Source organism: Varroa destructor, unplaced genomic scaffold, assembly GCF_002443255.2.
Source record: "Varroa destructor unplaced genomic scaffold, Vdes_3.0 BEIS01000005.1, whole genome shotgun sequence".
NCBI lineage: Eukaryota > Metazoa > Arthropoda > Arachnida > Mesostigmata > Varroidae > Varroa > Varroa destructor.
The window spans coordinates 27,075,098-27,101,385 of record NW_019211458.1 but is presented as its reverse complement, the minus strand read 5'-3'; the positions used below and the strand labels follow the sequence as shown (position 1 = coordinate 27,101,385).

The window sequence follows — 26,288 nt, the reverse complement described above, 5'->3', positions numbered from 1 at the left end:
AACAGAATTACAACAAGCCATTAAAAAAAACTGAATGGGTGAACTTAACTGAATTGAAAGATGGCGTTGCCTGCCACCATGATAACGCCGGACTACACACATGTTTAGCTATCCGGAAAATATTGACAACACTTGTATATAAAATGAATGCGTACCCTGTATGACACGAACCTTGTTTCATCAGACTACAACCTGTCTCGCTTTCTGCGTAACTTCCTTATTGGTGTTAATTCAGTTTCAATAGAGGGATGCAACAATCACTTAATCATCTTGTTCACTCACAAGCCATAGGAAGGAAAGTTCTACAGAAAGAGGTTTATTGCATAAACAGAAAAATGGCACAAGGGCATCGCTCAACATGGCTTATATTTAGTTTAGTAATATTATTTTAAAGTAAAAAAAAATATTTGCTTCAATTTCGGCTTAAACACACAGTAGTTTTTCAACAACCCAAGATTACACCATCGTACTTAACTCATAGAACAAACGGAATCATAAAATGCGATATTTTATTGGCAATCATGGCATGGCATGGTATGGTACTGGGCATCCTAATGAGCATTCGAAACGATGAAAAGGTGTATAGCACAGACGATATCCTGGATGTCAAAGGTTCGTAATATTCTTTCAGGTTTTGTTTCCTCTTTTGTCTGCAGTGTCTCGTGGTAATGGTGCTACGGTTTTTCTCCGTTGGCAGTCATAGCCTTCATAATAATGTTCGTCAACCTATGCATCCCTTGCTATTTTCTATACACGTATGATGACAATAAGGCTTTCATTTTCTTGTTGAATTAAAGAAAAATAAAAACTGATTGGTGTGCAAGAGACATTCATAAGCAACGGGTGACTGAGCGCTTCCAAAAGTCGTATTCAGCGTTATTACGAAGTTTTCAGGTCTGTACCGATTTATAGACAAAATTGAACGTCGAGGTCAACGCAACGTCACACTTGACCGTATGTCTTCATAGATGTGGCTTTGGAATGATTTGAATATTTAAGGTACCTCCTGTAGTACAACTGCACAATAGAGCTTGCGACTTCATAAGATCAATTATGATAGATATCATTGATAACTTGCGTCTCAGGCGTAAGTACCGGATGGTGTTGTCATTAAACAAAAGAAAAGCTTTAGCATCTATAGATTTGGAGATGGAGCTCAATTTAAAGCACTTTGTTATTTGTGTGCACTTATGTTTGTTTATAGTACATAAACGTTGATTTTCACAATTATGTGGAATGATTTTGGCTCAAAATCAATCTTACTTTTATAGGAAATAAAGTTTTAATTTTATGAAGTATTACTTAATAACCCAGAGCAAGTGATGCTGAAACCGAAAAAATTATAGCCTCAGCTAACCTGACTATGATTGGTTAATATACACTATCCGAAACATGATTCTCAAAGCTACGTAAAATTTCCAACGGTTTTCGAAAATTAGTGCAAAGTAGCGAAGTTCGGTGATCATTAAAGATGTACCTCTTATGTTTATACCTACGATACGCCAGCGGGTTGTTTTTCTCGACTAGCCCTGTTCCGTACCTATCAAAATATTATTACCTAATGATTCATCGGCACAATAGAAAAGAGCCATAAACTAAGTCATTCTGGTCAGCCGTCAGTAGAGGAGACCGGATTAGCAACGTAATAACTCATAAGAAAGAAAAACCTCAGAAGAAAAAGTAATCAGCTCGTATGGATCTTTAACTTCCCGACGCTATCTATTGGTTAGCTAAGCACTCCATACTGGACCCTATTTAATTGAATGTGCTCGAACCACTTAGAAAAAAACATTGCATTGAGCGATTTAATGGCTGATTCGTGCAGTCATCACAGAGGGCGCTGCGTCCTGATTTAAAGAGTTTACCGCTGTTTTCGACGGCCTATAGATACTCATTGTTGCTTGCATCGGTGACGTTTTTAAATTAGAACGCAGCGCCCTCTGTGATGACTGTACGAATCAGCTATTCACGGATAGCAGCCTTCATGGCATAATGATGTTTTGGCGAACCACCGTAATCAGAATGCGTCAATAAGCTGAAAAATGTTGCATCAAAATCATTTAGTTCTTTAAACGTAGTCCATGGAATGCATGAGAAACTATTCTTTTTTTTTGTAGAATGCTAGAAAACATCATTCAAGGGGGTCGGTGCTCGTGGTAGCGTGGCCGAGTGGTCTAAGGCGCTGGTTTTAGGCACCAGTCTCTTCGGAGGCGTGGGTTCGAACCCCACCGCTGCCAATAAAATTTTACTCAAATTTAATTTTTTGGTTTAAAGTTACTGTCGCGCAACTTGCATGTTTATAAAAGGATTAGATAACTTGTGTAAACGAAGAATATTTTTATTGAGCTTACATATTTTACGTATAGCATAGGATAACTTCTGTTAGATTAATTATTTGTCATAAGATAATGTTCGAAGGAAAAGCCGGATGTACACTTTTCTTCTGGACGAAGCTCAACGGTATTTCCTTCAGGTCCTCGCAAACTTGAAGCGGCCTTCAATTTACTTGGAAGACTAAATTTTTCCATTATTCAGCCCACTTATTTTCCTTTGTTATGTTCTACTCAGCTTGTAGTAATACTACGTCTTACCTTCCGGCCAGCAAGTTCACTGTCAAATCACCAGGTTTTTTAGGTCTTACCCTATCCAATCTAACTTTAGCCAAAAACTGCGGATAACCAACTCCAGAGCCGGAAGTCATCAGACAGTCAAGGCCGACGGTTAGCCAGGAAAAAAACTAAACCAATTTTTACGTCTCGTTATTATATTGTACACCTCATAATCATTGACAATGAAATTGATTTTTGTTTTTCATTGTTCCTTTTTTTTGTCAGGCTGAGGGTGCACCTCACACTGAACTGTTTTGTCGATGCTGTCTGTTTGAAAAAAAAAACCGAAAAAAGGCGAGAGAGCTAGGGAACGATAGCGAACATCTCTATAACAGACGTAGGCATAGTGGTTTTCGTGACATATTTGTGAGTGGCCAACATAGAGAGAAGGCTCAAGTAACGACAGGCCGGTAAATTCGTTGCTGGTTATAATGTAACCTATATATATGCATGAGGTGAATCATGCATATATAGAATGAAAGAGTAATGCAGTCACGGGACTAACTACATTGTCGTCACCATTAGTAGTAAATACATATAGCGGGAACGGTTGATAGGGCGGCCCCGTCACGTGTGAATTCGACAAGCTTGTTTGCACGTTATTATTGCTATATATGCACGAAATTAATTAATAGTTAACGTAAAAAGAGGTGTAACAATTTGATATAGCCAATGTAAATAATATGGAAGAGAGCAATGATATATTGTAACAAAATGTATTCTGCAGTTTTTCAATAATAATAAGGATGAACAAACTCTGTACGAGGCACTTTGTTTGAAAAGCGGAACGATCTTTCTCTCATTTGACAGATTACGCATTAGTAAGTTATTAGTTATTGTAACAAAAAAATAAATTCAAGTAATATTTTATTTTTTGTAGAGCGTGACTCCTTAAAAGGGTTATCTAAATTGTATTGTATCAAAGTAGTTTTTTGGTATCTCTCTTTTTGGTGGACATTCACATGGACAGCGATACAAAAACGTATGCAACTCCTTTTTTGAGAAAAATTGCCAAGTAAAATCCATGATTTTAGTAATTTCTTAAATTGAATTAAAATATCTATTGAAGAATTATTGTTGAACGGTTGGATGACGAAGATACGTTTGACTTTTCATATTCAACCGTTCGTGCTTGAAGATAAAAATTCACTGCGTAAAATTTAGGTAAAAAATTTTCGGTTAACGCTCTCTAGAGTAGGATTTAAGAGGACAGTGTTTATTGCACAGACCAGTTTCATCTAAGATCTAATTAATTAACAGATTATCTATTAATTCAGCCGACGGGGTCAAAGATGCAAGACAAGAAATCTCCTGAGACAGGACCGGGTCGCTAACACACACGTAAATACCATCCTTATCCTTTAACGGTGCTAGCGCTCCCATAAGGTAGAATGTTTAGTTTACTAAGCTCTATGTTTGCTTGAAAAATTGGTCATAAATTTTGAAGCCTCACAAAGACTTCACATTATTCGGACTGTTCTTCGAAGTGTCAATTCATTCCGTCTATTTAAAATTTCGACCGATGTAATCGTTTATTCGATGCTTGCTCATAGCCAGTTGTTTAATTTGTAAGAATACCACAATTTTTAATTTAATTAAATAAGATCACCATTAGCATTTTAGAATTCGTACTGGAAAAATAGAGGACAATACCCATACTTGCTAGCAACAAAGAGGTGTTCCTTTTTTGACGAATTACTTCGGATAATATGTATCGCAGTAAATAAATAGTTTTAATATTTAGAAAAGCGAGAGGATTTTTTGCCTTTGAAAAAGTCTGTATATCTGCAAGTATTTTATTGTCTAGCAGTCTGTAACTATATTTAGATCGATGTACATTAAATTTTTGTACCGTTTTACAACAGCAAAATGAGCGCTAGTGAAAATTCATACGGTCAGTTGTGGATAACAAAAAATAGGCCATGCTGCCTGTTAGATGAAGTATGATCTTACCGTAGTAAAACTGAATCTATATATACAAAATCTAATTTTCATTGTTGGAAAAATAACGATATACCGTGCTAAATGCTGGCAGTGTTCGTATGCATATCAGTATATGTAAGCTCGCTTAGTTTGAGGGTGTAAAGCTACTCAGAGCGTTAGTCTAAAGACTCTCCCTAGGTATCCATAGAGCCATATGTAGCTTAGCAGTTTTTTAGAGCGATTAAACCAAGCAATAATCAATATAACTCTCGAGATTCCGATAAACGGTCACACGAAACAACTTAGCTGCTTATCATAACATACAATAGCAGTATACTATTTAGAGCTACTTTTTAATATTCGAAAGATCACCAATTCCCAGTGAGCACACGCATTTAGCCTGGGCTCTCACAACAGCCCTGGCTACCCATATCACAACGGTAACAATGCTATTTCTATATTCTTTTACAGGTGTTTAGATGCTGATTGACAGCGTCTTTTGTGCGCGTCCCTTTATATGAGAAAAGGTAAAAAAAAAACCGCCTTTTTTTTTATACTCGACTTGCGCTGCGGGTTCGCAGCTGTGGCAGAAGCAGCGTTCCAAAGGAATCTGTACGGGGAAAGGACAACGTCGCTTACCACAGTAAGGACCTCTGTAAGCTCCGTTTTTGCCTTTTCGCGCCAAATCCTCATCTCGTCTGAGGCAGGCTGTCAACGACGTTAGCTCATTTACACATATTTTCCTTGTGACTGTCAGCGTCTACATACGGCAGTCATATTCTCAGGGTACGACGTACCGATCAGAAGTCAGAGTCACATCAAAACAGAAACCCAAAGAGCAACACAAGTATCGGACCCAGCAACTAACAGATATTTGCCACGGTCAGAGCCGTGACGATTCTGCAATCGTTTCGAAAGAGTCAACTTGAAACAACATGATTTTTGCTGCTCTCATCTGACGTCACCTCTTGTTCACGATGTGATCGAACTGCTGGCAGCAGCAGACTTGGCTGTCCATGGACGAAATCAGGCGAAGTCGTTTCGTGGACTTCTGAAGTAGACAACATTGCGAGGAAGGTTTGAGGCGCGCTTGTTGTACTATGCCAGGCCGTAACCTTTTCGTGCGCCGCAGAGCGAAACGAAACCGTTTTAGCGCGTTAGACGCGATTGCCCTCGTCGTCGCACGCATAAGTCATCGTCCCGGGACGCGACGGTGACTATTTCTCACACGGCGTCACCGTGTTCTGCTCGCAGTGAACAAGCATTGAACACCGATCGTCGACTGTCAAAGCGTAAGCCGCTGTGACCACATTTCTCTGCTGTGTCCGTGTTCACCTCCTGTAAGGAGAAAGAATCATACTACTCTGCTTGTTCTGTTCGTTGATTTATTTGCCCAATCACGCTCACCCAACCCGACGTGGTTGCACTTCGCTATCTGCCAAATGTGGCGACATTAGCTGCAAACGACTTGTAGCCGTTTGCCCACAACTGGTTTTCTACTCAGTTGTTATTTAAAGTGTCAGTTATACCTATTGCCACTTAACCACTCAGCGTCTCCATTCATATATTACCGCACGATAGTGTGCTACATGCGAATCTGTGCTGCACGATAAGAGCCGACGCAGCTCAACGCTAACCAACAAACATTTGGCTGAGGTTTACCTGAAAAACCGGCCAAACTAATCTATAGTCTGGCACACGTAGCGAGCTAAACGCGTGAGGGAAAGAGAACTCCCCAGAGAACTCTCTCGAGTGAGCTCGTCAACTTTGAGCCAGAACGCCTCGGAGTGCGGTCGGTTGGTACTAGGCATACGCACACATTCTAGCTTCGTCCAGGCGTCTGGAGAAACATCGCGATGAGTCGTTTCCGAGAGTAAGTGAAACTATACGTTATGAGAGAAAACGGAAGAGTGTATGTTCGGGTGTCGCCACCATCGCGACCCACCCATATAGATAGATCTGACTCGAGCGCCCAGGCTCAAAACTCACACCACAAAGCAAACAAGCCTTCAAGTTAGAGAAATTCCTGTTTTTCTTACCTATATATTGTGCTTATTCGTACGCTGTGCTGTGTTGTTGCTAAAAAAGTGCGCTAGAAAGAAAGAAAGAAAGAAAAGAAGGTGTAAACCAGAAACGGCTTTTATTTTTAGATCCTTGACGAGACTAAAATACCAAGTACGTGAAGTTGCGCGTACATCCTCTGTGAGCTGTGCAAAGTTACTTTTTACTGTTCTAATTGTACTAATCGTAGCTACTACATATTACATAGAAAGCGTATCGAAATTGTTGTAAATGGATAGAATTAGTGACTGTAGATACAGGCATTCTGGTCCAACCAAACACAATGTAAGTAAGCGTATTTTATTTTCCATGCAGTCGCATCATCAACGTCACTGCGGTCCTATTATGTGCGTCCTCAGATCGAAGTGCTGATTCCTTTCGCACGCAAGCTGCCTAGCTGCGTTTCTATTTATTCGAAGTATCCGCTCATGCGGTACTATCGAAGGCGGTGTATTAATGAAAGCCGATGTTCCAGAATGCCCATTCATCTTGTCAGCTATTAGGGCCCGGAAAGTGATCCATTCTGTATGGACGTTGATGCATAGTAGCAACCTGTGTAAAAATTGTATAATATACCATTTTTGTGGTGGGAGAGAGCGTGGTACTTATCTTTTTTTTTTAAGATTTTCAATAATTTCTCTGTTTAAGCAAGAACCTATAGCTAAGCGTTGTCTCTACGAGCATGACCTACTTACTTCGCGATAATTACAAAGCCCGACTTGATATATCAATAATACCGGTACATTAACATGTATGCGTTATATGCTTGCCACTTTTTTCCTTGTACCTCACTGATGTATTTCTTAAGTTTTACTAATTATTTTTTAACTATACGGTGATAGTTAGCGGTCGCTACTAGTTCTATGCAACGAGCAACTTCCGTGAGTCGAAAATAACGCACGGCGATGCCTCGAACGATCAGTTTGAAGCCTTTGGATGCTGACATGGCCAGGATGGTAGAGAAAAGCCGATGCTTCATGTAAATATAGAATTAACTGATCATGACAATCAATTATAGAACCTCCCAATAGTATCTGCACTGAATTTTCGTTCGTCTAGTAAGTTGAAGACACGATTGACGTTGTTATAAATGTGTAGGATTTTCGTCACTTCTACGTGCCAACCTTGCTGAGTCATGATTAAGTCGTGTTGTAACAAACACAAATCCTTTCGTAGATTCTGTAAAATTCTTAAACCTATCCCGATATCGGGTTAAGAGTAATAACAGTCACTGACGCTCACTGCGCTGCCGAAGTGTCTTTTTTTTCGATTACTCGACAAATTTATTGAATTGCACCTTGAATAACGAGAGATCGTTTTACAGGTATCCAGATTGACAAATGTCTATGTATGTAAAAAATGTATTTTGATAGGAAGATGCCTGTAGATGGCGTATCTTCTCTACCATTTGTCGAGACATTATGCAGGAGGAGCGACATCCCTAAATTTTACTTTTTGTTTGAAGCGAAGAATATTCCCGTTTGACGGGAATTTACCGGCTGACTGTTACATGAATACAATATTATAGCGTATGTACATGCCGAAATGAAATTTTCCACCGACTGCATCCTTCCCACTGCACAGTCTATTCAAAACGTTTTAATTGGTAAATGCGTGATGACAGTGCCTTGCTTGACTGTACCCTTTATTAGCAGAGGCTTTATGGGCAGTGCCCTCGCAGAAGATTCGCCTAGGCAGCCGCTTGCCTTCATCCATGTATAGGCTAGGCTTAGTGTAGCCGTCTCAACTCCCCGCTTGCAGCCCTGAGTGGTACGATGTCTCGACTCAATTGCTCGAAAGCTCTATTCGACTGCAGAGTTGCCTAACGCGCAGTGAACAGCCCTGCTTAGCGGGTTCGTGTTTAAAGCGATGGTCGCTGCGACCTCGTGGTGGACCTTGACGCATTCGTTCACTGCATCTGGCAAAACAAATCGAACACAGGTTTGATATAATTCAAGGAGACTGACCTAGTCCCGCTTTTCTTGGTGGCCTGCTTCTTGTACGGGGTATGAGCAACATCTCAAAGGGCCTTGGCCTAAGATTCCCTGTTCAGAGGATTATTTTATTTTTGCTTATTATTTGAACTATTGCCTTATTTCGTTTCTTTCTTTTCGGACACTTGCTTGCAACAATGCCATTGTGTTGTGTCCATGTCATTTCCGAAAACGGACAAATGGATACGATCATACTTTATACCTAAGGTCGATGAATAACACCGGCTCACCGATACGTCTATTACGAACAATCAAGTAAATTCACCGACTGATCGTTACAGTTAGTTCCTGCGATCAGGACAGGTTATGTCCTAAATCATTCTGATAAGGCTGCTGCTTTTGTATAATCACGCATGCCTGATATTTCGCTAAGCTGTTCAGTGGTATCGACTTGGTTTCAAATTCAGTCCTGCGGCTCTTTCTTTTACTTCTTGTTCTATTATTATACATTGCGATTATGAAAGCAGTTTACATATGTGAATGAAATTCAGCACATAAATATCCCGTTGTTCGGTAGGAAAGAGGTAATAAACAAACTTTTCTAGGGGAATATGGCCGTGAAATTTTGTACTGTGTTCAGCTAACCAGGTTTTAGCAAACCGGGTTCCTCCGGTGGCATCCGGTGTGATCCGAGTGGCCGGTTATGTCACCGCCTATCTTATTGGCTGGTCGATTGGTCCATTAAGCTTACATTATTCATCGTCTGAGCGCTCTGCGATTCGAGTCAGACAGATGGTATGATATAGGGCGAGCAAGCCTCACATCCAGTCGGAAAAAAGACCATATTAGTGCTAAGCTTCCAGATCCTAACCTTCAGGATGTAGATACACATACGACAAATACTATTGCAATTTCTCTTACATTCACAGCGATGTTTTATGTATAGATATCCATTATAGGGGCATTATTATAGATGTACCAATCTCTGTTTACCACAAGCACGTGTTCCTCTGCCACTGAAGTTCAATATTGATGGGAGGGCCAGGTTAATTTCAGCCCAAATTGATTACAGAACGTACCTAATTGAATGCAGTATATGCCTATAGCAGTCCCGGATGTTACACATAAAGCTTCTCTCAGCTAGAGAAGTATACGTAATTTATATTCAAAAAACTATGCCGTAATACTGCCAGCATACAAACGCTTTTACCGTGTTAAACGCAGCCAGACTTTACTTTTGTGCTTCTTATCATACGAGACAATTGCTGCTAAACTGGTCGAACTATAACATTTCGAAAATTCTTAATAGCCGTCCTAAAAGGTGCGGGGTGTTTATAATAGAAACTCTGGAATATTTATTCACGATCGATCTTTAAGGGGGTGGTCAAGTGGCTTCATTAGCGTTTCTTATAGTATATATATACACATATATATCCCTGCGTGTGTGACTGGCTGAGATTTAGGATTTTAACAATATGGATGTAAGCTAGGCAATAAAATAAAAGGCAGTAGCAGGAGGTAATAACCTAACTAGTCGGCTGTTGAGCTATCGTGTTAATTGTTACTTTCGAAAAAAACCGGCCTCGTTCACTTGCTGCCCTGATCTACTCTATTAGCATTCAAGTATCGTTTGAAGCAACAGAATTAATGTTTGAAACAAGATTCTAAACAAATCTTTGTCAGGTTAGTAATATATAACAACTTCTATTTTACATCTGTGTCTGCCCTTGAAATTAATCGGAACTGCGTGACCATGTAAACGTTTATTCATTTAATAAGACTTTATATGATTCATTAGATTCCGGAGGCTTATGACAAATAATTATTTTAGTTCACAGCTCGGTTTCCTCGGGTTATCAAATCAACTTACGCAAACGAACAACGTGGTTGGGGGGTTCAAATGTTGCATAACAAACATTTTTATAATAAAAGAAGAAAAGTAAAGACAAATATCTGATTGAGACATCATTTTTCCTACAACTCACTACTGTTAAATAGATCTTTTTGCGGACTTATCTATCTATAATACTATTCGACAGATTTATCGGAAGAATCGACATATTATTTATTTTCTTTTGGTTACTTTTTGGTACCACAGATTCCAAATGGGCGATTTTCCGCATCACGACGAGTTTCTGGTGCCAATGGATGTGTTCGGTTCCTCATTTGATGAATACCGCCAAAGGGTGCGACGACAAATCGATGACATCATGCAGAGTGCTATGCACCGACCTGAGCGGGATCTTCGCAGACAGCTTAGCGGAATATTCAACCGCTATTCCAGAACCTTCCAAGACGACATGTTTAATGATATTTTTAAAGAGCTCGAATTCCCCTCCGACAGGTAAGTCCCCCCTTTGATGGAAAACGCCGTGTCTACGCATTTTTGACTTTTACGATCCATTAAACATGGTATCCATATAATATATTTACGTATACCTTATATATACATATACTGCTATGTTTGTTGAACTAGTTAATCAGGGATGCCTCAAAACTTTGTCGAAAAAATAGGCATATTAACCGATACGATTTTGACGTTAGTCTTTTGTCTGCTGTGTGGAATATAGCTGGTCGATTATTTTCTTCTGGTTCACAATGTTATTTGGTCACAGAATGTAAAACGGGAGCACAGTAGGTGGTATCCTAGTTACAAACATTTGTACTCATTTCAACAGTAGCTTCCAGAAGGTAGCGCGTGAGGTAAAAGCCGAGGTCGATGAAAAAAACTGCCTGCTCGTTGAATTGGACATGCACGAATTCGAGCCAGAGAAGATCACAGTAAAAGCAGTTGAGAACCAGCTTATAGTGCACGCAAAAACGCAGACGCCTACCTGCTGCAAGGAGTTCCGTAGAGAAATTCAACTTCCTGACGGAATAGATCTGGACACTGTCACTTCAAATCTCAGCCCTGAGGGTAGGTCCACTGAGAAAACAGCTTGCGGATTGTTACTCTTCCGTATCACTTGATCCTTGTCAACTTTAATCAGTCAGTTAGTATGCGGGTAACATTAGCCGTTTATTGACTTCAAATGACAACGTTATTAGTTTGTTGACTAGGTTGTCCGTACATTGCCAAAAAAACATATGTCTGGATAAAGGTTCTTAATACGCTATTACTCAATACGCTTAAAATGAATGCTTATTGTTGGCAATGGTGATTATTTGCGTAGCCTATATAACAACAGAATTACTAGAAGCAACAAACACACTAACATTCAGTGACGGTTCTAAGTTCCGCATAACGTTACACAAATAAATTACTATATTGTACTGCTTTTCCTAATTTATAATGCTGTTATTGTAACGTATAAAAGAAAAACAGCTTTCATGCTAACTTTCAGGTAAACTTTCAATACATGCTCAGATGCCTGTAGGTCAGCAGCCGCAAATGAGTAGGCAGTCTCAGCCTCAGCGAGTTAGTCATGGCCGTACGGAATTGCAGACGGCACCCATCGCATCCAACAATACGGTCGAAGCAGAACCTACGGAGGTACATAAATCTGAAGTATGCTTCAACGTTGGACCTGCGCCTACGCACTAGTAATGACCAACTTCGAAATGCCGTAAGGTCAATCACTCGTTTGATCCAATGCCACAGTCTTCCTACTACTGTTACGTTTGGTTGCCTACCATCTGCTAATAGCGCTCAGTTGAGCCGGTTCGTATGATGACATATTACGACAATCAATTAAAAGCTACGGGACGAAAGAATCAGAAACATTTTATATCATTACTGCATACCTCGTTTGGCTGAACAGATTCAGAATTGCGTCACTCCATCGCATGGACAGGCCTTACAAACACCTGCTTTATCTGCTATATGTATTTTTGATATACACTAGAAATAATTACGACTATAGATGTTGCGGCGCATATAGCAATTATCATTACTTCACCCATTTTGGTACACGATACAGACCGTCATCGACACCGAGCTCATCTTGCTGGCAGCCGCGAGAGCGTACAACGAGGTCTCATCATTCCTACTATTTGATGGTGATTGTGGAACCGTTCAACTCGATGAAACTCTTTACCCACACCCTCATTCAGGCCACAATTTATACTCATCTTACAACATGAACACATAAAATGAAATTAAAAAAAAAAAAGTTATGTAAACGTAAAACAAAGAAAGAAATAACTTTAAAAAAGGTAATACAATGTACAAATCGCGTATGAAGTTGCGTCATGTTTAAGGTAGATTGTGCTAATTAATGCGTGCATTGCCAATCAAATCTAGGCTTTCGTTGAAACTTATGAATTTGCTGCAAATAAAATGTCTAGTATGATAAAATCTAGTTCTTGTTCAGTGTTTTTTTTTTATTGATATAAAATCATCTGTGATGACTGCGTCGTTCAAAGCAAATAGACACTCGATCAAATATGATTGTTCATGGACCTGTATTGACACACTGAAGAAGGATATATGCGTTAATTTATTCACGCTGCCCAAAGCTGTATCTTTGCTAAACCTTATTCACAGGCTGCGTAATTGTTCCAATGATTGTATATTCTCTAAATATACTGGATTAGACAGAAAACGCTTGGGTTGCACGAGACCAGTATGGCCATTACCAGTAAGTTCCGTGTCCAAACTAGACAGTGCTGCTGGACCGAGCGAATCTACCGAACACGCCGACAACTTTCAGCGATTGACAGAGTCCTGCAGGTCAAGGCCAGTGACCAAAACGGCCTGGTTTCACCACTCTGGGTCCGTCACCCGAGGGCCACAGCTCTTTCACAGTAACTCCCATATTTTCGCTGATGTTAGAAGGTAGCAGTTGCGCCGTCCGTGCAGCTTCATCTTCGTAATGTTCACGTCGACGCGATCGAGCTGGTTCGTAGAAATCATTGAAGCTACAAAATTTCCTGCCATTGTACAGGCGCCGGCCGAGCTGCGCGTAGTGCCCATGCCGCTTGTGTTTATATATATAACGTATGTCCGACAGTGTGTAAGACAAGAATATCATGCGATAGAGTCGGAGGCATTGTCACGCCGTTTCAAACCATGTAAGGGTACGCTTGACGATAGGCAGTCGTTATGGAATATGGGTCTGTAAGTCTGCTATTTGCCAAGCAGGTATGAGACTGTCGTATTCGGCGGCCTCGAACTTGCTGATGTAACAAACAGACCGTTTGAGCTGTTGCCCTTAATAATGAGTTTTGTACGTTAAACAGTCGAGATACAATAGCTGAATTGTTCGCTGCCTGGTGAACATTGAACCATCTTTGCCTGTTTATGGTGACATGATACGGTAAGAAATGTTTCCACAGTGGCCTTCAACTCTTTTTCTTAGAACCGTTTAAGGTATATGTACATATCGCAAATGAATAACTAATGTGGAAAAAATTTTTTTCTAAAATCCCAACGGCTTACAATATATAGGAATCGAAATATATAGGACGTTTAATATTGTTATCGATCGATTTGATCAGCGACTATTTTCAGTTCTTCAGTAGTGGCCTATGCCTTTATATTGCTGCATCAAAGAAGACATCCTATGCGTGCGTTGCAAGATCCTTTGACCTCCCTCGATAATGGTAACGGTTAGTGGGCATATGGATACTCGTTATCAGAAAGGGCACGTACAAATGCAATATAAGTCATCACCGGGAATGCTCTTGTTCCCCAGGCTATGTCTGGGTAACAGCAGAGTTAAGAGGTGTAGTATCACGAGCCGGTTTTGCATAAATAGTCTGAACGAGTCCAGCCATATGCGCAAATGTCCTTCTTAGAGGAAGGAAGTGTCTTCACAGTGAGATACTTGTGCGTAAGTCACAACTACATTAGCACAGGGTTTTCCAGAAGCGGTGGAAACGTGAGCGTATTCTTAGGTCGCGGCAATAAATCGATTCAAGGCTCTTCAAAGGTTTCGTTACTTACGGAGCCGCAGATGGTTCAAATTTAAGCCAAATTTATTAGGACATCCTATTTACGCAAAACGACTGCATTCGATTTGGTCCTTAGGTTGCTTTGTGTTTGGAACAAGGGCAATTAACTGGAAGTACGGTACAGTAACTTTATAATTTGATCGCAAGTTTACTTTTAAGAAGATATCTTAAGGTTAGTACGAATCGAAATATACTCGTCTTAATATAACATCCTCTAAGGGAGACTTTAGATTAAGATGAATGCAGCCTTACTGCGAAACATGCTGCAAATTGTCATATGGATACCATTGTATTATTAGCAAATAAAGTACGGATTAGTGTTTGTATTAGTGAAACAACAGTTGCACAATAAATAAAAGAAATGAAAATTACCATTATCCTTATTACTACTATTCGTTTTCTAATCATCCACATACTATAATTCAGTTACGCTACATAAAGTAAGTTTCAATTTCCGGTCACATGGTCATGCTTATTTTCCTTTCATTACATATATATATATATATATATATATATATATATATATATAGGTATAATAGGTGAAATCTGACATATACGCTTCAAAGAATGAAGAGCTCGATAATACTTAGTGACAGTAATTTGTCGAGATAGGCCTAACAAGGTGTCCAACATGATTTTAAGTTTTTTAGAATTTTAGCTTTTCAAAAATAGCTCAATTTAGTTCAAAAATATTTTTCAATGTACAAAAAAGCATGCACACAGAAATAGCAAATACGAAATAAATCAGACCTCGACCTACGTCCCGCTGATTCTAATAGATTTGCGTTCATTCTGTGTAGATATATCTTAGTTTTAAGCACTTCCTATTAAACTATGCATTTCTACGTTTGTTAAAAAAAATATAAATATATAAGGACGCGTAGGTATTTTCTATTTAGAATTTACTTCCTAGATGCCTGCATCGTACGTCATATGGCATATTTCCCATGGGGGTCATATAGAAGTTTTGTTTGATGATTCTTTCTATGGGTGCTTACATGCCGGCTTGTTTCTATAGATATTATCATCAATAATAAACAGTCAAATGTGACGTAGAAAATATCTTTCCTTATTAATAGATACTCCATCCCTGGATCTGCTCATGTCATTAGTTCCAAAGAGACTTTATTTGCCGGCTGAAAATAGGAAGTACCTGATGTTACAATTTGCAGGATCAGCATCCTTCATAGATAAACCTGGTAGAGATCAGTCATGCAAGCATCTGAGTCTGCTTATTTCTGTGATACGTAAAGAGCCCTAAGCATGACAGTTATCTCTATAATGGTATCCCGCTCTCAGGAATGTAACTTTATGGCTGATAGGTAGATGGAAACAGCAGCCCTCTAAGGTAGCACTGACAACCTTGGTGATGATGGCAAACACATGTATATATATATATGTAGCGCTTATCAATAGGATATTTAATCGCAGGCATTTATATCGGTACCAGCCTGTTGTCACGTGTTTAAAAAAATCACACACTGTTAGTAGCTTTTTGATTATTAGTTCTTTTTTAAAGTGTAGTTGATCGAGAATTATGAGCGTATCAAAACTCCTAAAAAAATTTAAAAGTAGAAGAAAAATATGGCGCAAAGTTTCGGGCAGATCCACTTACGTGTTTTCCAATTTACCCGCTAAAAGCAAGTGCGAAGTGGGTAGAACTGTGATGGGCATTTATAGGCAACGTTCCGGAAGATAAAGGAAGTTTTACTTATCAATAAAGAGTACTAACGAAGCATCCAAAAATCTGTTTGTAATTTGTTTGTTTCTAAAAAACAATAAATTTTTAGTTTGATATCAAGGAATACTGATTTTTTTAAAAACGTTGTAAATGGAAAAATTATACCCCAGTAATGATATATGCTATTAATGAGGGTGACACAAGCCGAGAAAAATAATTTTACGAACGGTACTTGAAAAATGTTCAAAGTGAATGCGGATTCATTCAGATCAAATGGCACAATTAACTGCAACTGTAAACCCACGCGTCACGCAAGAACATCACGTAAAGTTTACTAGGAAATGAAACAATGACTGATGTCAATTACTCGAATTTTCTGCAAGAATCTGTTTCACAACGCACTTTGGTGAACGAGGTAAATTTTTCTTCCAACAGAATAGAGCTTCTACCCACTATTATCGTGGTGTAGTAGCATTTATTAATAGGAATCCCTGAGAGAGACTAAAGGCTTCACAAAATATCTCGCCTCTTCCCGAGACGTAACGGCGATAGATTTTTTCTTACGGGGAAATGTTATGTTTGAAGCCCATTTTAAAAAAAGCCGCTCTAACCAACTGCGAGTGTTTAGCAAGATAAACATGTGCGGGGGTTAGCAAGTCTGCCCAAAGACACAGAGACCATTCATTTTGTTACAACCGTTTCTTCTTACGCAGAATATATTCCTGTTATGCACACATTGATGACCGATGTGTACTTGTCGAAATCATAACAAGATTTCTGCGATTTTCCTTCCTTCGGTCGTTTCGATAATGTTTCTCAGTTGGGAAATTCCGCTCTATACGTGCTACACGTGTTCTTCTAACGTCTATTTTAATATTTTTTACTTTGTATTTAATATTTTAAGGATTATATTCATAAAACCTCTCCTTGTTAATTCCTTTATAGTCTGTTGGATTGGTCGGAGCTTCCGTGGAAGACCTAATAAACGTATTTTCGTTATTCTAAAGACTACAAATATACTGTTTTACCAGATTACATGGGACTCTTGTCTTGCGAAACATAATTTCAATGAAGTCGAACTTTTCAGATGACCATTGATCGAAGTCGTTGCGGAATCCTTCTAACTAATGCAAAGAACAGAGTTCTTAACGGGCATCCTGAGGTTTTTAAGGAACTTTTCGATGAGGTTTATGACTAATCCTGCTTCGCTGAACTAAGCCATCGAGCTTCGGCCGACTCCGACCATTAGATGCTGTGCAGAGTGTAATACATTATTTATAGAGAAGTTATCAAGGTAACTCAACTTCTAATTTGCTACTGGGCAGTTTAAAGTAATTGCGATGACCCGATCTAGATCTAGACGAACTGTTATCCGATTTCATCGTATCTCTGGCGACCTTGCGTAGGTCCGACAGCATATCCTCGCTATTCGGATTTAATACATTGAGCATAATTGTACGCATCGGTTAAGCAAAACTTGTTCACGACCATGCATCTATACGCCACTTCCTATCCCAGAAGGTTTCTCTTATATACGGAATACAAATGGGGCCTTTGATTCGATACCACAGTAAAATGGCCATTTTGTTAAATTGTAGCAAAGTGTTCTTATTGTGTATCCATTTATTTTTTCCCCGTGAGCTATTTATGGAGGCATAGTTTCTACTTGCTTTGATCAAATTTATTTTCATCTGGGACTATCCAGTGGACTTTGCCTTGTTCTACCGAATTTCGTTAAATCTCGGGAAGCGGTATTTGTACTATTGGTTAACCGTATTGGTGAAGGACAATGATGTTATCAACTACACAGTTTACCTAAGCTCTTACATAATGAGAAAATAGTTTTTTCATACTACCAGAGAATGTGTTTGACAAACTTCTAACGTCAGCTTGAGGCTTTGTGTTGACTTGATTTTTTGTCAGAGTCGTTAAACTTGGTTACGTGCTGATTTTAGCAAGTTTCCTCGAAACACAAACGTTTCATAGGTATTCTCGTAATTAAACTGTAGTGTTTATTTATTCAGTTTGCTAATCTCGTCCCTCAGAAGACAGTCTGCAAATAGGTGACGAGGAAGATACAGATTGTTTCCATTGCAAGCCTATCATTTACTATTCTAACTACTGTGTTTTTCTTTTTCCCCAATATATCAGTACTTCGACGATGCGGCGATAATTGATGATCGTAAATAAAAGGTCAGTAGAAAAAACTTTTTTCTTTCTAAGATCTAACAAGTACTTTTTTTCAACTCAATTTAGTACAATACGTTTCAACTTCTGCATATGGGTTACTTGAACATTCTTTTGTACAGCATCCAATGAATCAATAACTGTAAAACGTATACTCTATACGCTATCGCTGTTTGCTCGAGTTATACACACCGCTGTTCAGACGTGTTAGTTTGGCAGATTTGAGCATAGCACTTCTTTAAGAGGGTACTCATTTCGTTTATCTAGAGTCATCACTGATCGTCGCTTCGTCGAGGTGCTGATCACATACTGGTATTATTGAAACTGAAAAGATTTGTAGTCTTTAAAACACCTTAAAGGCGTTATTATTTTATAATATTATTACAAATAGGCAGGAAGTTGAAGGAATGATGACGATTAATGACTAACGAAACGTAGGGGGAAAGATCGTCTAAAAAACCACTACATAGCAATTCGTCGGACAAACTCCCTAGAACATGATTTCCGTCTAAAAATTTCGCTATCTTTGATGACACGAAGGATCATCAATCTAATGATTTATAGAAGAAAAAAAAACTGATTTCTATATTATTTCTGGAGATCGGTATATAAAGACCAAAAATCAGTGGCTAACCTAAACCTTTTTGATATTGGAATAGCCTTAAATAATATAGAAAAGGACCTTCGGAGGAAGAATGGAGTGAACTCTACTTGATTAATATTTGTGATTTTACCACAAAATGATGGGTTTCCAGCAGCTGAATTTTGGCGTAGTTGTACTCTTACAAGTCTCGAGGGGGCCAGTTCTATGCCAACAATATCAAAGCTTAAAGCGCTGATTAGCGCCATTTTTTCTTCATAATTCGAGGCCGATTTTCGAAAAAAAGCGGTTTACGGTGAAAAATATGCTCCTCAGTTTCCATTGAAGAAGCATTTCCAAAGATGAATTGAGTCAGCCAGATCAAGCCACTAATCAAGCAAAACCTCTGAAAAGAGATAGCAACTAACATAATCATTTAGTGAATGTCAAAAGCGCGATACGTACCTATTGCACGAAGAAAGTAGTTTGGGTCTTATAGCTACAGCACGTAAACGGAAGGCCCAAAATAGACGCACAAACATTTAAACACATACAATACAACACATTCAATACAAACTGATAATGAGCATCTATCAGAAGGGACGAATTCCTAAAAGAAACGTGGAAAAACAATCCAACAGGTTCCTTTACATTAGTAATGCAGAAGCATATAGAACGAAGGTACTCGTCGAGAAGGTGTCAATCGAAACATCAAACTTGTTGCTACTAGATACCCAATATCAGACCTCATACGACTATCTCACGAAACTATCCTCAGCGCAGAAGCATAAAGCTGGGATGCTTTGATTTTAGGTTAGTTTCTAAATCGTGTATAGTGAATATCTTAATGGTTTCATCTGTTGTTCTTTTCTGTGAACATAGCTTTTGGTACACCCAAAAGTACCACTACGCCATAAAGTGCATATTGTATTATGCTAACAACTGCGAGCCTTCGGTGTTTATGAAGACCGCGAGAAAAACACTGGGCACTGTTTCAGATTGGCTCTGCAGCAATACACACAAAAATAGTTGTAGTTGTAGTTGTTTACTTCTGCTATTGCTTTATTGTCATCTAATTAAAGCCTGAGCATCGCATTTCTAGAGTATAGGCCTAACGGTCATCTTGACCTTAGTTCTATGTGGCCTTAGTTAACGGCTGCCCCATCACATGTTCCCTTACAGCTTTTACACTCTACTTCTGATAGCGGGCCAAAATGAGCGATGTGTGTGAATAGTTTACCTATTAATTAATTCACTATCGAATCGAACCGAGGCGAACAACTGGATAATTCCAAGGACGATCAATCTGTAATTGATAAACATCTGTTAGATGCGGACGATAGGAAATGACAAGGATTTTATAAATAATTCTGTAAAGTTTTTAACTAGCGGATATATGCATCTATGTAAGGCTAGTGACATCGTACCATTTCCAGCGTCGCCAGTTTTTGATCCGATCCCAACGAAACTAAAAACGAACAAGCATTTTTTAGAAAATTTTTTCGTTAAGGATCACCAAGTGATATCTAAACTTCCCTGATCTTAGAAGTCCTGCAAAGTGTTCTAATCTGAGGACATCTTAATGGCATACAATTACTAGAGCGATAATTCCAAGTAAATATAATTCAAATGTACCATTCTAGAGCTCTTCAAGAACTAGTCGTCGTTGTCTTCCTTTACTTACTGGGGAAGGGTTGCGGGGGGACCGAGATAAGACAGATACCGAGATAAGAAACGCTATATTGATACTATAGGGAACAGTCATTACATTATGAATAGAAATACACTTGCCAGAAACGACGTAGTAAAAGCCGGTTAGTCTTTCAGATATGTTTTCCCTATTCGCTCCGAATTGTTCTAATTGCTATTAACCTTTTATTTAGTAATACATCATTATTTGGGCGTGGTCCATTCTAGCCATCTCAGGCTCATTTAGGGCTGCGGCAGCAGGCCACTATGACTGATGCCGACAAGGAAAACCGGACGTTTTGGGGCGTTGCTTGGCATTTCGGCCAGTCGTTACTTATTACACTCACACTACAGTTTTGGAGTCATCGTAATCATAGTGTATTACGTAGTAATGTACATCAGCATGGACCATTTCAAAATATGGCACAATGTGTTATTCTCGCGAAATTGGTTTGATTCCGAATTGTCGCAGCGTGTAACATCTGCGTGAAATCTGCCCCCATCACGCTGAGCTCGGCTTTTTTTTTTTTCGTTTCTACAATGCACAGATTCTGGAATCGCTAATATGACCAACGATAGGTCGTACCAAACGAACTGTCTCCTTCCGTGATTCGTACGTCATAAAAACAAACTGACGCGATGTCTTCACGCAAAATAAACACATCTCAATCCTGCTTTGTCATTGAAATCTGGTACTTAAAGCGAACAATCAAGGGGGCGTTGTGTCGTTAGTCTGGGGGCAAATTACTTGAGACAAGTAGTTTGCTCCTAAAGGGACTTTCAAGAGCGTTTGCTTTATCATCAGCGTAATTTGCAGTGTAATGATCATGCTTTTTCTATCGGGCAAAGTGAAACGGTATCTTCTATCTGGTAGTCCGAATGATAAAGCGCCACTTCTCACTTTAATGATTGTTTGTTTAAGTTTTGTCAAATTTCGTAAAACAAGGAATCATGTCGTTTTGATTTTGGACAATCCGTAAGCATTAATCCGTTTGGCTAATAGCTAAACATGATACGACCGTGTTGACTACTGCACGGCACAGCAGCGTCTCACCGTTTAAGAGAAGGTACGATTATGGCGATGATCACCTGAATACCCCAGAAAGATCTACAAAATACAGTCAGTCATTCACAAGAATTCACTCATGGGCGGCACATGAGACCTGTGGCTTTGAAAAGTTTTAGCACCTACAAAATTTTCATATATCTAATTATTCCGAGACTACAGGCGGCAATGAAGGCAATAGGGACGCAGTAACAAATACAAAGTATCATTCAGCCATACTCATCGCCTCTCTCCGTTCAAACGGCCCCATGAACCTCTGCAAAGAATTGCCTGATAAATAAATTTAACTTCCTTTTCTGGCTTGCAATCTTAAGGCAGAGACGTAACGCTCTTGGCTTTAATATATATATATATATATATACATATATCGGATTACTGGCAGGCTTTCAAAAGTACATCAGGCCAGATCGCACCGTACGTGAACTTACCGTTTGGAACAGCATAGTATTTGTATTCCTCTGTCTGTGCGCTGCATCTTATACTTCCGAAAATCTTGCTCTCTACGCGGTCGTTGGTCACTAGTTCAAAATACTGTGTTCGTAAGCCCCGAAATGTGATGTAGTTCCTGTAAGTACCTGTATCTATATAGTTTAAGTCTAAAGCGTAAGGGTCCAAGGGGAAGTGAGGGCAGAAGTCACGTATATCAGGTAAGAAGAACAGGAACATAATTTCATTAAACTTCTGTTCCCAGCTTGCTTGCTGTATTGACCGCGTGAACTCCAAGTCGTAATCTGCATTAGAGAAAGGGTGGAGGTATGATAGATTATGAAACCTAAATTTTTATAGACTCTAGAAATTGTTAGCCTCGTTTTCCTTAGACGTCACTTGTATGGACAAAACCCTAGCTATGTCAGTGCTTTAACAACCAACCCAAACAACGAACTGACTGAAACGAAAAAAGAAAAAACCGAATAAAAACTACGTAACTGAGCGAAAGAGCTACAAGAAATGCTGGTCACATGTAGCGTGCGAGAGCGTTTCGACAGGCAAACGCCACTACGGGGTTTCGTTATTGGAAACACAATGTCTGCCAATGAGGGTAGAGTCGGTCGAGCTCACGGATATGACACGGTGTGCCTGTTTCAATGTTTGAACGACTAATCCATCTCGCCTAAGAAGCGCAGCGGTTTAAAATAAAAGTATTTACCATAAATGTTTCGCAAGTTCTATATTCGGAAGTACCGTATAGACGTCCATGTTGTTGTCTTCTAGTCCACATTTCGAGATAATACGGGGCATGTCCGATTCTTTTTTCCTTATTGAAAATGGCTATTTTGCGATGGGGTACAGGTAGGGGACAGCAAGCATAACATTGTATTAACCCCCATAAGTGCATGATGACTGAATGAACAAGTGAATGTAAGATGAGTCAAACTTTCTCTTCACTCATTAATAATCCAGTGGAAAGCTAAGGTAACGCTGTTAGGGGATTGAGAAGATTCTGCAGGTAAAAAGGATCAGATTAGGCATACTACTTGATGTGGTCTAAGCAACGGTTCGAGGTTAGCAAAAAAACCTGTTTGGCCAGATGTTTTGCAAGGACCAACATCAGTGAGTTAAAGAGGTGAAGTGTTTCATCCTCGACCTTCTTGATCTTCGATCTTCGAATGTTGTTTGAGTGAGCTGATTTTAAATACGGAATGTTTAGTTTAACATCATCAATCGTATACTTTTTCGAACATATTCCATTTATTAGGGTGTAATATTTTTTTGTATGCTCGTGATACAGCGTCAGAATTTCCATCTGCTATGACGTAACGCCGTCCAAATGAAGATTGAAATAGAATTATACTCACCGAGATCCCAACAACTGTCGTCGCATGGAGTAAGGTTGACGCTACCAGTATTAATTGGTTTCGTCGTGACTGCCTTGTCACCTACTCGGTATCGGGCAAACAAAGCAATGTTGTATATAATCTCTGACGGGTTCAGCTTGATGTACTGCATTGGAAAGACGTAAACAAATAGATGGAATATCAGTGACACATACGTAAAAGCATAAACGGGATATTTTGACAGTAGACGGCTTGTAGACGCGTGGCGACTAGCCTTATATACATAGACGATGTAGAAGGCAATTGTTCAATTTACCAAACGTTTGTCCCACCGTACAGAAGCATCGTAATATTTCTAAGCACAGTTTTCTTTTTCTCAAGCTAGATTCTTCAAGATACGACGAAACTCATCACGATGGGGCCGTTTAGCCAGGTTAAGATTAAGCTGTGTTTCGAGCATCCACAAGAACGGATGCCGTTGGGTCAGAGTGCAGCTCGACGTAATGGATGACATACCCGTGTGGGTCGGCAGAAAAACCCTGCGGTTTCAGAGTCTAAACTGTAACTAAACTGTAAAATTCAGAGTCTAAGCTGCTAACAAAGCATTCTGAAATCTAGCTTCTCTGGGTTCGCGCAAAATATTTTCCAATTATAATTGAGAGTAATGTATCGTTCGTCTAGACTAATTGAAATTTCGTTCAATATAGATATTTACTCACGATCATACTCCCGAGAAAAAACAATAACTGTTATGAGGTATATTCCGTTAATGAGGTTTAAACTAATGATTTTCAAATAATGAATAGTAAGGTATTCACCGTTATAGCTTTTTTTTTTTTTGGATGTCACACAAATTTTTGTAACCGTATTGGCATTTGCAGTTGATTACGAGAGTGATGAAAAGTGGGTCGCATGTAACAATGATGTATTTTGAGGGTAATCCTTTTGATCAATCGCCATATCTCTTGCGCAAATATATATATATACATGAACCACTTAGCCACCAATTTATATATTATATATGATATTTGTATATTATAGTTAGTGCAAGATACAAGCATAATGAGAGAACTTTTGGCGTTCGGCCGTCAAAGTTATTAGCATCGTTCTTCTGTATAATCCCCTAGTACGAATTGTATGGACATCGACATTATTGCGAGAATAAGTTACGGAAACAATGATATCGGCTGATTCTGCGCTACGGTGTATTACTGATACCAACAAAACTGCGTGCAGGACAAGCTTTTTACCTGATGCGGTTCTTTTCTGGTCAGGATCTCAGATACACAAAACCGTGGTCCGGTGAAAATGGGGTTGGTTTTTTCTTCGCAATATACGAGGATATAATCGACTGATGCAAACGGTTCTAGACTTGGCATATCAATAAGTACATTGAAGTCGCGTAGGTTGCTATCGAGGAACAGAGATACTTGATCAGCCAAAAATGGTTTAAACCTTGGACCTGGAAGCAAGTTCATATAAACGCCATTTTAGACAGGTGAATATTAGAGAAATATGAACAAGAACACGGAAGGAATACGATATTCTATAAGTTTAATTGGATATGAAATCATTGGAACTCTAACAGGTGTCGGGTGTGCCTGTTATACGGACTGCACATACGTCACCTACATGTTATTATTGTCTAGTCATTTAATCTCCACTCTTCCGATGTCTACATCGGCAATTGCATGCGTTAGGCCTTCCTGTCAGTGCTTGACGAGCCTTTTCACTGGCCATCATCGGTTGTGAACGAAGAAAAAGTAACAGGAAAATATAGTCAACAAATAACGCACTGTTATAGCTATTGTAAAAGTCAATTGACATTGTCCAGTTAACTGAAAGCACGTGACGCGTTAGACCTATCGATGTGAACAAAGGTGAAAAGTACTCCCAAACATATCGCCTTATAGGACCCACAACTAACCTTCTTTTGTGATAACACTGACTCCAATAAGACCCAGCAGGATGAGCAGACGTATTAGTCCCATATATGAGCTACCATATGTTCTGGATTGGTAGAGCATTGGAGTTTCCCGGCCTTGGAAAAGTAATGCACTTTTCGTTGTTCTATAAAAGCAAATGCATTCCACCGTTTCACTGTACCTATAAGAGTGCCCAACTGTGCCGCTTCGCTAGAAAACGATTCGTGGATAAGTTTACCAATATCCTGAACTTAAACGCATACATCTAGGTTTCAAGATTCCTGCATGTTCAATTCAACAGGAGATTCAAGCTCCGCTGTTGAATGCAGGACCGTCTGTCTATCGCTCGCTACCCTGTACGTCCTGTACCAAATTCGACAATTCCCTACGTCAGTCGCCTTTTAACATTGGTAATCGAAATTATGCCATCGATACATATTTACGAAACAAAAACTGACTTATTTTCCATTCGCATAGAGTAGTGGCTAAACAATAGGCTGCTTTACTCCTAGCCGCATCTTTTCGGTATAAATTGTGTGCGCAATTTGCTAATTAGCTTTCGTGCTAACGTAACTTCGTGAAAAAGACTGAAACGTATTAGTTGTAGTCTATCAAAGCTTATACGTAGCTCTATATAATAAATAGATGAACTGGTTCTGCTATCCTACGGAAAGCAAATTCAGAAAACAGCATTAACTATTTCATACTCGGCGTCTACAAGGAAGGCAGCCAGCCAGCCAGGCAGGCTGCAAGCTGAAAGTTGAACTTTGTCCGGGTCAATAATTACTCGAGTCAGACCAATCGCGCGCTTCTTATACGGAGGGATGGTCTAGAGCGTTCACTACTCATCTAAAAAGTCATTTTCAGAACTGAGAGGTCGATTAGTAAGCGTCAGAGGATCGCATTTACAGAAGGTCTGTATTTTGTTAGCTTAGACAGGACGTCACCGCGGCGTCCTGGGTT

At 39.4% G+C, this 26,288-nt stretch overlaps 2 protein-coding genes and 1 non-coding gene across 9 annotated transcripts; 2 read left to right on the top strand and 1 right to left on the bottom strand.

Annotated features, from left to right (window-relative positions):
- Positions 1–2,155: 2,155 nt before the first annotated feature.
- On the top strand, positions 2,156–2,237 carry TRNAL-UAG (transfer RNA leucine (anticodon UAG)). Its single transcript has one exon. It is a non-coding gene; the product is annotated as a tRNA-Leu (tRNA).
- A 3,129-nt stretch (positions 2,238–5,366) lies between these two features.
- Positions 5,367–12,828, top strand: LOC111251520 (major egg antigen-like). 5 transcript variants are annotated; one of them, XM_086990448.1, is made up of 5 exons: positions 6,499–6,707; positions 10,144–10,210; positions 10,626–10,871; positions 11,206–11,444; positions 11,872–12,828. In XM_086990448.1, exons 3-5 carry the CDS (start codon positions 10,633–10,635, stop codon positions 12,069–12,071), a joined length of 678 nt encoding a protein of 225 aa, XP_086846574.1. In that variant the 5' UTR covers positions 6,499–6,707; positions 10,144–10,210; positions 10,626–10,632; the 3' UTR covers positions 12,072–12,828. The 5 variants fall into 5 exon arrangements, with proteins under 5 accessions (XP_022663899.1, XP_022663900.1, XP_086846574.1 ...); XM_022808164.2 differs by lacking the exons at positions 6,499–6,707; positions 10,144–10,210 and adding an exon at positions 5,367–6,405; XM_022808165.2 differs by lacking the exons at positions 6,499–6,707; positions 10,144–10,210 and adding an exon at positions 5,376–6,405 and having other exon boundaries at positions 11,209–11,444.
- Positions 12,829–16,254: 3,426 nt separating this feature from the next.
- On the bottom strand, positions 16,255–25,669 carry LOC111251519 (uncharacterized). 3 transcript variants are annotated; one of them, XM_086991345.1, is made up of 7 exons: positions 25,328–25,669; positions 24,651–24,862; positions 23,422–23,566; positions 22,054–22,356; positions 20,298–20,338; positions 20,111–20,176; positions 16,255–19,276 (listed from the first exon to the last, which is right to left on the bottom strand). In XM_086991345.1, the coding sequence occupies exons 1-6, from the start codon at positions 25,425–25,427 to the stop codon at positions 20,126–20,128; spliced, it is 852 nt and encodes a 283-aa protein (XP_086847471.1). In that variant the 5' UTR covers positions 25,428–25,669; the 3' UTR covers positions 16,255–19,276; positions 20,111–20,125. The 3 variants fall into 3 exon arrangements, with proteins under 3 accessions (XP_086847471.1, XP_086847470.1, XP_022663896.1); XM_086991344.1 differs by lacking the exon at positions 16,255–19,276 and adding an exon at positions 19,296–19,480; XM_022808161.2 differs by lacking the exon at positions 16,255–19,276 and having other exon boundaries at positions 19,883–20,176; positions 25,328–25,668.
- Positions 25,670–26,288: the final 619 nt, after the last annotated feature.

Bases quoted from the DNA above. Each gene is read 5' to 3' on its own strand.
- LOC111251520 (XM_022808164.2), top strand. The intron at 10,872-11,205 runs GTAAGTCCCCCC...TCATTTCAACAG, and splicing joins CTCGAATTCCCCTCCGACAG to TAGCTTCCAGAAGGTAGCGC. The intron at 11,445-11,871 runs GTAGGTCCACTG...GCTAACTTTCAG, and splicing joins TTCAAATCTCAGCCCTGAGG to GTAAACTTTCAATACATGCT.
- LOC111251519 (XM_086991345.1), bottom strand. From the start codon at position 25,427: ATGCTCTACCAATCCAGAACATATGGTAGCTCATATATGGGACTAATA. The intron at 22,357-23,421 runs GTGAGTATAATT...TCTCTAATGCAG, and splicing joins CGACAGTTGTTGGGATCTCG to ATTACGACTTGGAGTTCACG. The intron at 20,339-22,053 runs GTAAGTTCACGT...GTTCGTTTTTAG, and splicing joins ATACTATGCTGTTCCAAACG to TTTCGTTGGGATCGGATCAA.